At 57.8% G+C, this 12,914-nt stretch overlaps 1 protein-coding gene across 4 annotated transcripts in view; it reads right to left on the reverse strand.

Moving 5' to 3' along the window:
- IGSF9B (immunoglobulin superfamily member 9B) overlaps positions 1 to 12,914 on the reverse strand; it is a 47,858-nt gene that overhangs the window by 6,783 nt on the left and 28,161 nt on the right. For all 4 annotated transcript variants that reach the window (XM_079930035.1, XM_079930034.1, XM_079930033.1 and 1 more), the window contains 4 exons: positions 12,300 to 12,461; positions 11,997 to 12,042; positions 9,786 to 11,435; positions 2,472 to 2,593 (listed from right to left, as the gene is read on the reverse strand). In XM_079930035.1, the coding sequence (XP_079786161.1) occupies positions 2,472 to 2,593; positions 9,786 to 11,435; positions 11,997 to 12,042; positions 12,300 to 12,461 (1,980 nt within the window). The remainder of the gene's footprint in view (positions 1 to 2,471; positions 2,594 to 9,785; positions 11,436 to 11,996; positions 12,043 to 12,299; positions 12,462 to 12,914) is intronic.

A 12,914-nucleotide genomic window follows, 5' to 3' on the forward strand; every position in this document is an offset into this window, starting at 1 on the left:
GTCACACAGATTTTATCCATAAGCATTAGAGTCAGGTCTGGCCCACCCTGGACTGCCAGGGCCATCCCTCTGCCTTATGGTCCTTCTGGGGACACAGAGGTAAAGCCCTTGCATTCTAGAAGATTATACTTCAATGTGGCAATGGGGAGGAAGAGACAAACTATAAAGACTTAAAAACTACAGATATAAAACCGTCAGATACTGCAAGTGCTACCAAGGAAGATAAAATAGGATCACTAGACGGCAAATGAACGAGGCACTGCTTCTACTCTGAAGGAGTAACCCCGAGGCGAGTCTTGAATTATGAACCTTCCACAGACCTGGGGGAGAAGTGTTCCCATGGTGTGAAAGCCCCAGGCTGAGAGCAAATGTGACCTGCTGACCGAAGGAAGGACATCGCAGTAACTCAGAGCGAGCAAAGTCGGTGAGGCAGGAAGGGCGGGCAGAAGTCTGTTCTGATTGCAGGGGGAAGGGAAGCTTCTGGAGGGTTTTAATCAGAAGCATGTGTGTATGTGTGCATGCGTGTATGTGTGTGCACACTCCCGGGACTTTCTAAAAATCACTCTGGTCGCTGTGTGCTGAATACACTGCAGGAGCCAGGACGGAGGTAGGAGGGCCAGAGAGGAGACCGCTGCTCTGGGCAAGGTGAGAGATGGGAATGACTCGTAATCTAGCTTTAGCATTTGAGACAGAAAAAAGTGGTCAGATTCAGGATGTGTTTTAAAAGTTAAGTCAACAGACCTTACCAGATGGACTGGATGTAAGACGTGAAAGGAAGAGGGTCAAGGATGAAGCACCCTGAGCAACTGGGCAGGTAGGAGTGCCTTTTATGAAACTGGGAAAGAACCGAGAAGCACATCTGGATAATCAGTAACTCTATTTTGGACACGGTAAAGGCTTACAGGACATCCAGCTGCATGTGGAGCGGGCATCTGGAAATATGAGACTTGAGCTCAGGGACAAGATCTGGGCTAAATACGGGGGGCATCTGCGAGTTGTGGACATATGACAGGAAACAGGACCATTGCAAGCAGAACAACAGAGAATATAGGCATCTCGTGGGACTTTTTTGCAAAAAAAAAAAAAAGGATAATAGATAAATGATAGGTAGGTAGGTAGGTATGTAGATGGGTCTTAACCTGAAATGGGCTTAAATGGGTTGAAAATTCAGCTTGGGGCTCTAATTTCTCTCCCAAAACCTAAAAAATTCATTTTCTTTCTCTCCACCTCAGTATTCCAACCTATAAACTAACAGGATAATAGTACCACCTGAAGGCTAAGTGAGAACTAAGTGCTCACTGCCTCCCAAAGATTCAAGGGCCTCTGTGTGTCACTCTTCCATAACCCAGCCTCTGCAGAAAGCTGCACTCTGGTAGGTAAGGAAGACTGGCAAGGAAGCTGTGCAGTGGTCTTCCTGGACGGCCTGTCACAGCACTTCTAAAACCACTGGTAAAAAGACAGCACGTGATAAATATTTTCTAAGTCTGAAAAACGGCTGAATTACTTTTGCATTGTATTAGAAGCTACCTATCGCTGCTGGATAAACATCACACATTTCAGTAGTGGTGTCCTTTTCATGAAATACGGCAATTTCACTCTATCTCATGGAGAAAAGTCTGGCCAGCCCGCAGAGGCTGAGTCCATGCCACAGTGACCCCTTAACACTGAGTAGGACCCCAGAATTTCATGTCCAACCAGAGGCCTGAAATGATAAAGAGGAAATATTTAAGGAGATAGGGATATGTCCAAGGCATATGACAGAATGAGAAAGAAAAGTACTATTTATGTTGTTAAAAAATACAGGGGACTTCCCTGGTGGCGCAGTAGTTGAGAATCCGCCTGCCAATGCAGGCGACACGGGTTCGATCCCTGGTCCGGGAAGATCCCACATGCCGCGGAGCAACTAAGCCTGTTCACCACAACTACTGAGCCTGCGCTCTAGAGCCTGGGAGCCACAACTACTAAGCCTGTGCGCCACAACTACTGAAGCCCGCACGCCTAGAGCCTGTGCTCCACAACGAAAAGCCACCACGATGAGAAGCCCGTGCACCGCAATGAAGAGTAGCCCCCGCTCGCCGCAACTAGAGAAAGCCCGCGCACAGCAACAAAGACCCAACGCAGCCAAAAAAAAAAAAAAAAAAAAAAAATACACTGAAACAATGCCATGTTTTCTAAAGGCGTATGCACAGAAGGGTTCTGAACACACATACCCCCAAGAAGGATGGTTCCCAGGTTGGATGAAACAGAACTGGGAGGATGATCTGAGACTTTTAACCTTACTTTTCTCATTTTTTGATATGAAAATTCTATTTGTGTATTCCTTGACAATTAGTATTAAAGAGAAGCAAAGAACGAGATAAGCTGGAGGAGTCGATTGTGCAGAGAACCCAGGGCTGGGATCCTGAGCCAGACAAGCCCGTAGTGGCGGGTCAGGGTGGGAAGAGAGGAGCAGGGTGCTTCTCGACATTTACCGGATCGTTTCTTTGACTTCGAGGAGCCCTTGGATGACTTTTTGGGCTTCTTTATCCGTTGGTATTTCAGAGCCTCCAGCCTCTCAGGTACAGCAGCATTCCCAGGAGCAGGTGGATGTGTCCTGGAAGGGACAATTGGAGAGGCACAGGTCAGCTCCCGGACGAGAGAGCTTTGGAAGAGGAGCTGGAAGAAAGCCAAGTAGCTGACCCAGAGGAGACAGAGCACAGCTCTACGGAGTCCCAGGTGCCCGTGACCAGCTCCTTGACACCTGCCTTCCTGCTGCTCCTGGAAGAGAGAACCCCAATGGAGAGCTCCAGCAGTGGGAGGCCTGCTGCAGGTGGACACCAATCTGTAGAGCCATCAGATGGCCTAGGAAAGGGAGAGACAGGCTTTAATGGCGAACCCATCACACGGCACTCAAGCTGGGGCAAGGAAGTCGGAGAAGGAAGCAGCTGGGATGTCTGAAGTTTGTGGATCATCACAGTCAAGACCTTGAAATGAAAAGTAAAGGGGCAGATTAAAGGACCGGAAGAACAACCCCACCCCACTGACTGTCCTCCTCCGGGAAAGACAGGGCCGGGCCAGATGGGAACCCAATGCCCAGTGAAATCATCTCTTCCATCGCCAAGATTCAGGCAGAACCCCGGCAGCCAATAGCAACTAACAGTTGTCGTCCACCAACATTTCAGCAGCAGACTGGGCTCAGGCTTCATCAGTCATGTGAGAGAACAGAAGAGGATGGAAGTGGATTGTGACGGTGAGAGTGTCCAAATCAGGCAGGCTTGCAAAGCCCTTGATATCCGCAGCAGGTATCCAGTGGATCCATATTTTAAGATTCGACAGAAAAACCAAGGTTATGGGAGAGGAGACCACCTACGTCAGCGTCTCTTTCTGCCCCGGTTGTCGAGTGGGTGTAGCCGTTTGCCTAACAGAGCAACTGCATGGTTAGGACAAAGGCAACAACTTAACTGGAGCCTGTGCTGCCCAGGTGACAAAGGGGCCCAAAGAGAGCTGAGAGGATGGACTGTTTGTGACAGTCTGCGCTTACCGGAGAGAACTGTTCAAGGATCATAAAAGAAGAAAATCTAGAAGACATGGATCAATGCCATTTCTTCTCAAAGTAAGCCAAACTTGGACTCTGAGGAGTAAGGGGGAGAAGAGGGAGACAGGTCGCTCTTTCTTTCCCTCCAGTGCTGGCATTAGCACGCCATCAGGGAAGCAGGGACACTCCAGGACCCTGGTGGATGGGGGCGAGTCACACCTCCCTCTTCCACCTCCCTCACAATCAGTGGTGGGTAAATGCTGACAGGAAGGAGTAGACAGCCAAACCTGTGAGGGGAAAAAAAGCCCCCAGTGGTGAGCAAGCAATCTAAGGTTTAAAAAAAAAAAGAGGGGTGGGAAGACTACAGCCGCATCTCCCCAACATCAGATATCTCTGCAGGGATGAGAAAGAAAAGCATACAGACTAACTGTAGATAAGCCTCTGGTTCCTGGGGTTTCTTGCGCTAATGGACAGTGAAGTAACCTACATCTTCTTTGATGGATGCCATCATTCCAGCATCCTTTAGTAGATACAGCATGGAGAAGCTCCTCCCAAGTTCAGGTCAGAGACATTAATTTTCAACAGCCCCCTAAGAGCACAGAACTAAGAACCCAGCTACATGCACACACGGTCTCAGAGAGAAGGAGTCCAGCTCACCACTGGAGGTCGGGTCTTCACCCCGAAGACCTGCCTGCCAACTCCCCCTTCCTTCCTCTTTCACAAACCCCACAGCCTACCCATGGAGACCCTGCACAGCAGCAATAGGAAGGAAACTTGGGAGGCAGACAAAGGTTGGAGATGGCCAGGGCACGAGGGAGCATGACTTCCCAGAGCTGATGCAACGTCCTCACCCCCCGCTCATCCTGGACTAAGGCTTCTTCGTGCTGCCTAAAAGGAAAAAGACATGAATCCACAGCTCAGTTCATCTGCCTCCTGGTCCTGGCCAGAGTCTTCCAAAAGGCCATACAGATGAATGGTGTACAGTCTGAGGAGGTGCATGGCAAGCAACTGGACCCAGGGTCCAGTAAGCAAACAGCGCAATTCAGGGTGACCCTCTGGGCCTGAGAGAAATGGGTACAGGGTGCCCCCGAAAACTCCTAGGGATGCTCCAAGCCAGCTGAAACTTCCAGGGACATTATTATTACAAGCAACATGTCACTACTATTACCACTTTCATCATACAGCATTTACTTACCACTTACCACGCCAGGCACTGATCTATGTTCCCTGCAATAATTTTCTTTAACCCTTACAACATCCCTAAGAGGCAAATGCTATATTGATCCCACTTTTCAGATGGAGAAACTGAAGTTAGTTTAGAGAGGTTAGGCAGTCTATCTTATAATCCAGTTATCATGGGGTAAGAGCCAGGACTCTCAACATCAGATAAACTGTGTGTCCAGCTTCTTCCCAAGGGAAACAGGTGCAGAAGCTGCATGGAAGGAAAACACTGCTTTCGCGTGCACCTGAGCAATCAGCCTGCCCTGCACGCACTTGCTGCCACGGTCACTGACATCCTCTGCTTCGGTGGCAGAGCCAGAGAAGGCAGACCAGGGAGGGGGAAGGCTGGCTGAAGTGATGCCCTCAGGCGATGATTCCCGAGCAGCAACAATCCACTGAGTGGGGGAAGCCAATTTTCCCCTGTGAAGCAGCCAAGCTCCAGCTCTTCCAAGGCACCTGCTGTCCACCTGTTTTCGCGTTTGGCTTGGTGCTCAGGCTCAGATGCACGACAGGAGAAGGCTCCCCAAGGCACTGGAACACTCTCCCGGTACAGGAGGCAAAAAATAAAAGCAAGGGTCTGGAAGGACGGGAGGTACAGGGGAAGGGGCAAAATGGGTCTTTATATTCAGCTAGTTATGTAGAAAAGTCACGTGAAATGTGTCCCAGCAGACATCAAACCACCTCCCTTCTCTGGGAAGGGGGAAAGGGGGGCCATGTCCCCTATCAACACCAAGCCCCCCAGGGGACTTTCAGGTAATGGGCTTTTGATGCCGATGACGTTCAGACAGTAGGAGGCTGGGTGAAGCAGCTGCATCCCATCTCTGGAACAAGGGCAGCAGGTAGTCCAGGGCTGGCCAGTGGGGTGCCCTCCAGGGAGGCAAGGCCGGAGTTCTCTTTCCAGTCAGCCCCAGTTCTTCCAGAACACGCAAGAATTCAGCAAACTTGGACCCCATCCCCCAGAAAGTACGAGCATTACTGGAAGGTGAAGGCCTGAAATTAAAGCCCAGGGGCTTCTCCGGACCGTGTTCCCCATGAACCCCAGTTCTCTGTCCCACAGGTGTTTCTTTGTGGTTCACACCTACCAAAGACAGCCTGAAACTGACCTTAACACTCTCTTTTTCTCTCTCTCACCTGTTATAAAATCCGTACAAAATCCAAATCACAACCAGATAGCCCCAGAGGCCTTAGTGCATATCTCTATGCTCACCCAGAGCAGGGGAAGAAAGACACAGCCAGGTTCAAAAAGGCAAACCACAGGGCAGGACAGTCGAAATCCTCCGGACTTTTCCTGCCCTCCTGCCCCAAGAGCTGGCCGTTAACCCCGGCGGCTGCCGTGCCCGGTGACAGAGCAGTGATGAAGGAGCACTTCCTTCCTCTCCTGAGTGGACACTCTGCCATCTGACTACAGGACTGAGGTGGAGACTGAGGACACCCACTCACATCCACGGTGTAGCCAGGACATGGGTGAACCCACTCTCTGCCACAGCACAGCCAGCCAGGAGTCCGGAGATCAGTGCCCACCACTGCGTCCACAGACAGCCCCCCTCTGGTGGGGCAAGTGTGTGGCCTCCGAACTCGGCAGAGGCTTTTACCAACGGGACCTCCTTCCCATGGTTCACCCAGTACAAGGGGCCCCAGCACGCTCCCAACCCACCTGCCTCGTGGAGGCCAAGGTCAGTATGAACAGGAAAGGGGATCAGAGGGGAGGCAAGAACAGGGCCGCTACTGGTGTCAGACAGGGAACGGAGAGCCCCATCCACAAAGGGACAGGTCCGAGAAGGGACCTGGGAGGAGGAGGAAAGGGGAGAGGAGGCGGGGCGGGGCGGGAGCAGAACAGGGGAGAGCAAAGGAAGTGGGAACAGAGCAAGGACACACGTGGACGAGACGAGTCACACCACCTCCAACGAGACCCAGCGGGGACACATGCAAAGGCAGTGTGAGGGTGGCGCCCGAGAAGGAGCCTGGCTCCTGCAAGGGCCCAGCAGCCTCCACCCAGAGCTCTCGGCAGGCAGCACGGTGAGGGCCTGACTCCCCAAGGCTGGAGAGCTGGCCGGGCCAGGCGGAAACCACCCTGCATCGCGCCCCTGGTTTCCTGGTTTACCACAGCAGTGAGAGGGCACCCAGCCCCCAGGTCTGGCAGGTGGGGACACCGGGGAGGGGGTCACGAACCAGAACGGGGCCCAGGCCCAGGCACTTTCCCGGAGTGGAGTGAGAGCTGGGCCTGGAGTCATCACTCCTCTGGGGGCAGCAGGGGGGTCACAACTGGGGGCAGGGAGGAGAGCAGGAAGGTGGAGGGCGGTCCCATCACTGTCACCCCATTGGCCGCTCCTAACTACACCGTCCCTGGTCTCCCCGAGCTCATGGCTGCGGCGTGGCACCCGGCCAGCCTCACACAATCCCGCGACCTCTGGCTGCAGACACTCTCGTGGCACGGCCGTCCTGTTTACGGGAGGCCATCCTTACGCCCAGAGGAGACCGATGGTCCTGAGTCAGGACCGTTAGCCCTCCTGCCATCTCCAGGTGGGGAAGGGATACAGAGACTTCAACCCAGGAAGCCAGAAGCGCCCAGAGGAGGCTCCCTCTCCCATCTGAGTGCCTGGTGCCTGCGTTTGCTTGTTGCCACAAGCACGGGACTGGCGTCCACGGCAAAAGGAAGATCTTGTCAGCGGCCATGAGACTGAGCAGGCCTCAGGGGACCACAAAAACCTCTCAGAGAGACTTGGCACCCCTCTGCTGTCAAGCTCCCGAGACCTCCACCTGGAAGGAGTCGCCCATATGGAGAGCAGAGCTGCCTTCTGCCCGGGGGCCTGTCCTCTCCGGCGGAGCTCCTCCAAGACCCCTTCCCGGAGCTGTGGCCCAGGGACATCAGGAGTGGCTACTGCAGGGGCCTTGAGAGCAACGTGAGCCCGCGGGCGAGGTCCACGCCTCAGTCCTGTGACAGCCAACAGGCTGCAGAGCAGGCTTAGGAGTGGTGACCTGCCCCTGCCCTCAGAGGACCACAGGTGGCCTGGCCCTGAGAAAGACCCGGCTGGTGAGGAAAGGAGCAGGGCCGTAGCCCAGCCGTATGCTCCTGGGAGGACCGAGCATCAGCAGGATCCCGAGAGGACAGTGAGGGAGCGGCCACCCCAGGGGGAGATCTGCACCCGGGGGGCTGAGGGAGGAAGGGGGTCTCTACGCCTGCTACTGGGGAAACCGGGCAGAAAGGGGCCGGTGCTCCGAGACACCACGTGCCTGGCCAGGTTTCCAAGGTGCAGAGGTGCAAAGCGCTCGTAGGCATTCTAGGCCCCTGAGGGTGCATGCAGGGCCCCAAGGGCTTCTGTGGGAAGCTCTGGGCAGCAGGATGGCGAGGTGTCTGAGTGCAAAAACTGCAGGGAGGCTCTGGGAGGGGCTCAGAAGCTGCAGCGAGGCAGTGCGAGCGAGGCCCGGCAGCTGTGGCAGCAGCAGGGCGTGGGGACCCAGAAGCCACGGGCCATCGGGGCGGAGGCTGCCGCCCCACAGAGGGGTGAGGGCTGTGGTCTGGATTCCCCTATGGAGGAAGCGCTGGCCCTGCGGAAGCCCGTCCGCTGGTCCGCCCCCTGCCCACCCACCCAGCCGGAGCTCCCTTACCTATTGAGCTGAAGAGAGGCTTGTCTCGACAACACTGCCCAGATAGCTGAGATCAATCAGAAACAAAGCGGTTATCAACATGGGTGCGGGGAACCACCCACGCACACCCAGAGGGAAGGGGAGGAGCACAGGGACCAGAGAACCGACAAGCGAGGCCAGAGAATGGGGTGAGCAGTAAGGAGAGAGACAGAGACCCAGACGGCACGATGGGACGAAGCAGATGAGGGCTGCACAAAGCACAGACGACAGGGCACAGCCCCCCGCATCTCCTGCACAGACAGCACGCAGCTCTCCTCCACCTCCCGAGCTGCTCCCCACCTGAGCCGGGGTGGGAGGTGAGGCTTGTGCTTCCAGGTACCAGAGTGGGGGGGAGGGAAGGGGGCAAGGGAAGGGCGCTGGGCTCCCTCCTCTCGACCTCCTCCCGTCTGCCTACCACCAGGCCAGCCTCCTTTGGACTCTGCTCCCCTGCACAGGCGGCCACATCAAGAAGAGACCAAAGGACGGAACCGGGGCAGGGGTCAGGAGGGATGGGGGACTACGGACGGTGCAGACTCTTCCCAGCAAGTCGGGCCAACCCAAAGAGGATGGAGAAGGAAGAGAGACGGACAGAAGGACGGACTTGGGGAGGAAGTAGTGGGAGGAGGAGGGAGGAGAGCAGAAGAAAGACCAGAGAGAAAGAACACGGGCAGGCGTCCAGGCTGACTGGTACCTGGCACACCAGCTGCTACAGTTTACAGTGGGCTCCCCCAGGCCGGCTGATCGCAGGGGCTTGTCTGTCTGTCTGTCTGTCTGCAGCTCCCTGCGAGGCACACAGGTTGGGGTGGGGCGTGTGGCTCGGGCACACGGTTCAGAGGCCTGAGGTTTTGCTCCCAGCCTCCAGGACGCAGCCTCCAGGGAGGCTGGGGGGCCAGGTGGGGGCGGGAGGCGGCACTCACTAGGCTGCTAAGGGCAGGAGGGTGGGGACGGGAGCCTGGTGGTCCAGGGAAGTCAAGCCCCAGGGTCCTGCTTTCGAGGAGGAGAGGCTGAGGAAGAAAAGGAGGCTGGATACAAGGTCTCTGGGCCAACCCTGGAACCGCCCAAAGCCAGGCTCACGGGGACGTGGTGGGCTCTCCACTCCAGAAGGCCCCGGGGGACCACTCATGGGGACACACCACACATCCCCTGGCCACGTCCTCTCCCCCGGCCCCCGGATGGCCTCCTGAGAGCTCTGGGCTGGATGGGGAAGACCCCTCATGCCCCTGGCAGGGTACCTGGGCAGGTAAGCCACACCCCCCCCCAGTGACCACTCCCTGCCGCTGCCAAGACCAGCGCTCCTCTCCCGAAGGGATGCTGCAGCGTGTCCCGACAAGCCCTGTCAGTCAGTGGATGGAAGGGCGAGGGCAGGGGAGGAAAGGGGAGGAAGATGACCAGGCGGCGGTGGGCAGGAGAGACGGCTCACACTCACCCTGCGGTAGGTAACGGTGGCGGGGGCGGCTCCGGTCTGAGCAGCTCCTCCCCCACCCTCCGAGGGGAAGGCGTCTGTCCAAACACATCCAAGTGGTCCACAGGCCCTGCGGGGCCCGGCGGAGGGGAGGGGTAGCCCGTGGCCAGAGCGGTGAAGCCCACGGTGGGCCGGTAGCTGGGGCTGCCGCTGCGGCTGCTCTGGGACGGGGAGCCCGTGGACGGCGTGGACTTGCGCGAGAAGCTGACGGCAGCCGGCGGCTGCAGGGCGGTCTCCGACACCTCGGCAGGCTGCAGGAGGCCGGGGCGCGGCCGGGCCCGCGCGGCGAGCTCGGGGGAGCTGGTGCGCGAGCCGAGGGGGCTCTGGGTCAGAGGCGAGAGCCGGGAGGGCTGTAGCACCACTTGATGTAAACTGGGCTCGGCGCGCCTGGCCTGCCGGGGGCTGGGCCGGGGCCGGGGCTGAGGCTCATACCACGGGGTGTCCAGGCCCAGCGCGCTGGGGCCGCCGTGCGCCCCCGGCTCGGCCGGCTCGGGGTAAGGCAACACGGGTATGCCCATGCCTTGGCTGGTGTGTCTCAGCTGCCCTTGGCTCACCAGAGGTTGCACAGGCCTGTCCTGCCACTTGGCGGTGGGGGGCACTGGGGCAGGGCCTCTGCTCGGCGCCTTGCCAGCCCAGCCCTTGGGCGCCTCCAAAGACAGGATGCCCGGGTAGGCTGCGGGCACCGGCAGGGAGGCGGGCGGCAGTCCTCGGGGGAGGCCGGCTGCAGGCTGCAGACTCTCAGCCACATCACACGGGTGCAGCTGGTGGGGGAACACCACGGCCGGGGTCTCCAGTCCCCCAAAGGGGAACTCCGGCCGGCCCCAGGGCTCTGGGGAGCGCCCGCCGGTGGGCGTCTGAGTCAAGGGCAGCGTGCTGTTGGAAGCGTTCTCTCCGTTCTCCTCGGGGATGGCGGGGTGGCCGAAAGGCCCCTCGGTGTGCAGAGGTGGCGAGGACATGACAGAGCTCAGGGGGCTGCCCACCTCCGGCATGTAGAAGGGCGGCGGCTCCACCTCCCCAGGGCTGCTGCTGCTGAGGTACCCGTAATACTGGCCGTGGTGGAAGGGCCGGGGAGCGGGTGGCCTGGCTTGGCCAGTGGCCTGGAGCCGGCCCTCCAGGCCGCCAGGGCCCTCCAGGCTGCGGGGCTGGAACCGAGGGCTGTATGCTGGTGGTGGCAGGTAAGACTCCTGGCTGGATGACAGAGGGGTCAGCTGGGACTTGAGGGCGGCCACAGACGCGGGCACCAGCGGGTCTTCATTCTCCTCGTCCGACTGGCGGAACTCAGGGTACATGTCGGTCTCCTCCGCAAAGGGGAAGCCCTCAATGCGCCGAGCCTTCGCAGAGGGTTCCACCTCGGAGGGGTCCATCACAAAGCGGCCGTCGGGGCCCCTGCTGATGAGCTCAATGGGCGTGGTGGCCTCCGCCTCGGCCTCCGCCTTGGCCACGCTGTACTTCTTGCTGCTGATGGCCCTCTTGGTCTTCTTGTACAAGGACAGCTCCTTCTCCCGCACGGGGCTCAGCATCCTCTTGGCCGCCGGCTGGGCCTGGTCGTCGGAGGACTCGGACGGGGCGCGGAGTGTGCGGATGCTCTCGGGGCTGACCTTGCCGGAGGACAAGCTGGGGACAGGGAGAGAGCAGGAGGCGTGAGGAAGCTCAGAGGACACTACTGCTTTCCGTTCTCCCTGCAAAGTACCACACGCGCCTAGGAGGATGCCAGTGAGGAGGAGGAATGCTGGCGGGTGGCGTGTGCCGGCGTGAAATACTCTGGCCGACTCTCAACTCTCAACTGTCCAGGCGTGCGCTGTCCACTTTCCAAATGGACACCTCGTTTCCGCGTTTATTCTGCCTGTTCCTATGTTTGCTACCTCTCTCCAGTCACACCTGCAACTTCACTCCCAGGTTGCTCAAGGAATGCAAGCTCATTTTAAGAGTAACTTAAACAAGGCACATTAAGAAGATACATCTGTTAGGATGGAAAAAAAATCCAAGAAATGAACAGCTCATCTACCATTTTGGGTCATCTACACTACTGCTCCCCCATTAGTGCGGACAACTTAAAATTACCGTGCAGATCAATTAAGGGAAAACAGCTTAGAAACACTGTCATGGGGCGGAGCGAGCCCTCCACCCTCCACCCCAGATGGCCGTACCCTGTCTCTCTGGGGCTAGACCACTTACGGAGACTCCAGGCTCTTCCTGCAGTGCGTGATGGAGAGTGGAGGGTCTGGAGGGAGAGAGAGGGGAGCCCGCTGAGGCTTGACGCCACACAGCCCTCCCCAGTTGTCAGCAGGGCCCAGACCAAAGCCCCGCAGGGAAGCAGCACTCTAGCACCTGGCACGTCTGGGTCCAGGATCACGTGCCCCCACCGGGTCTTGCCTCCACCCTCGTTTCGGTCCCAGCCGACTCTCCCACCATCAGAGCAAGTCCCATCGGCAGCTCTGCCCACGAGGTCCCAGTTTCCGTTTTCAAGGCGACACCTACCTTTCTTGCGCTTGAGCTTCCGCTTGCGCTGCCTGTTGACAAAGCAGGCGGCCAGGGTGCTGAACAGGATGGCCGCAGCCAGGAAGCATATGGTGGCCACGATTCCAGCCAGTACCGGCCGAGCCAGGCCATCTTCGGTCAGGTCCGGCTGCGGGAAGATGTCTGGGGGGATAGGGGGAGAGCACGGGTTAGATCCTCCCTCCCCAGGGCCCCAGGTGGTTCCCCACCTGTGTAGGACAGACATCACTAAGGCTCCGCCCTAAAAATGAAGAGGTGGCGTGGCGGGAAGACGGAGAAGAGGGCGTTTACAGAGCCGAGGAATCGCTACCTTGCTTGTGGAGAGGAAACACCATCTGTTATCTCTTCCCTGTGGGACGCCAGCTCTATGATGGTCTGCGCTGGCCCAGCACCTTACCTGCCACCCTCACCTACCAGCACGCTCTACACGGAACCCGTGACTAGCTGACTGGACACTGCAGGGGCCTAAGCGTCACGCGGGCATCGTGACTCCCACCAACCTCTCTATAGCACCAGGGCCCAGAGGGTGAAACTCTGCAGCAGCAGCAGCAGGGCTGTTGCTGCAGAACGCAGGTGCCCCTTTCTAACCATCACGGT

This window comes from Stenella coeruleoalba, assembly GCF_951394435.1.
Source record: "Stenella coeruleoalba genome assembly, chromosome: 8".
NCBI lineage: Eukaryota > Metazoa > Chordata > Mammalia > Artiodactyla > Delphinidae > Stenella > Stenella coeruleoalba.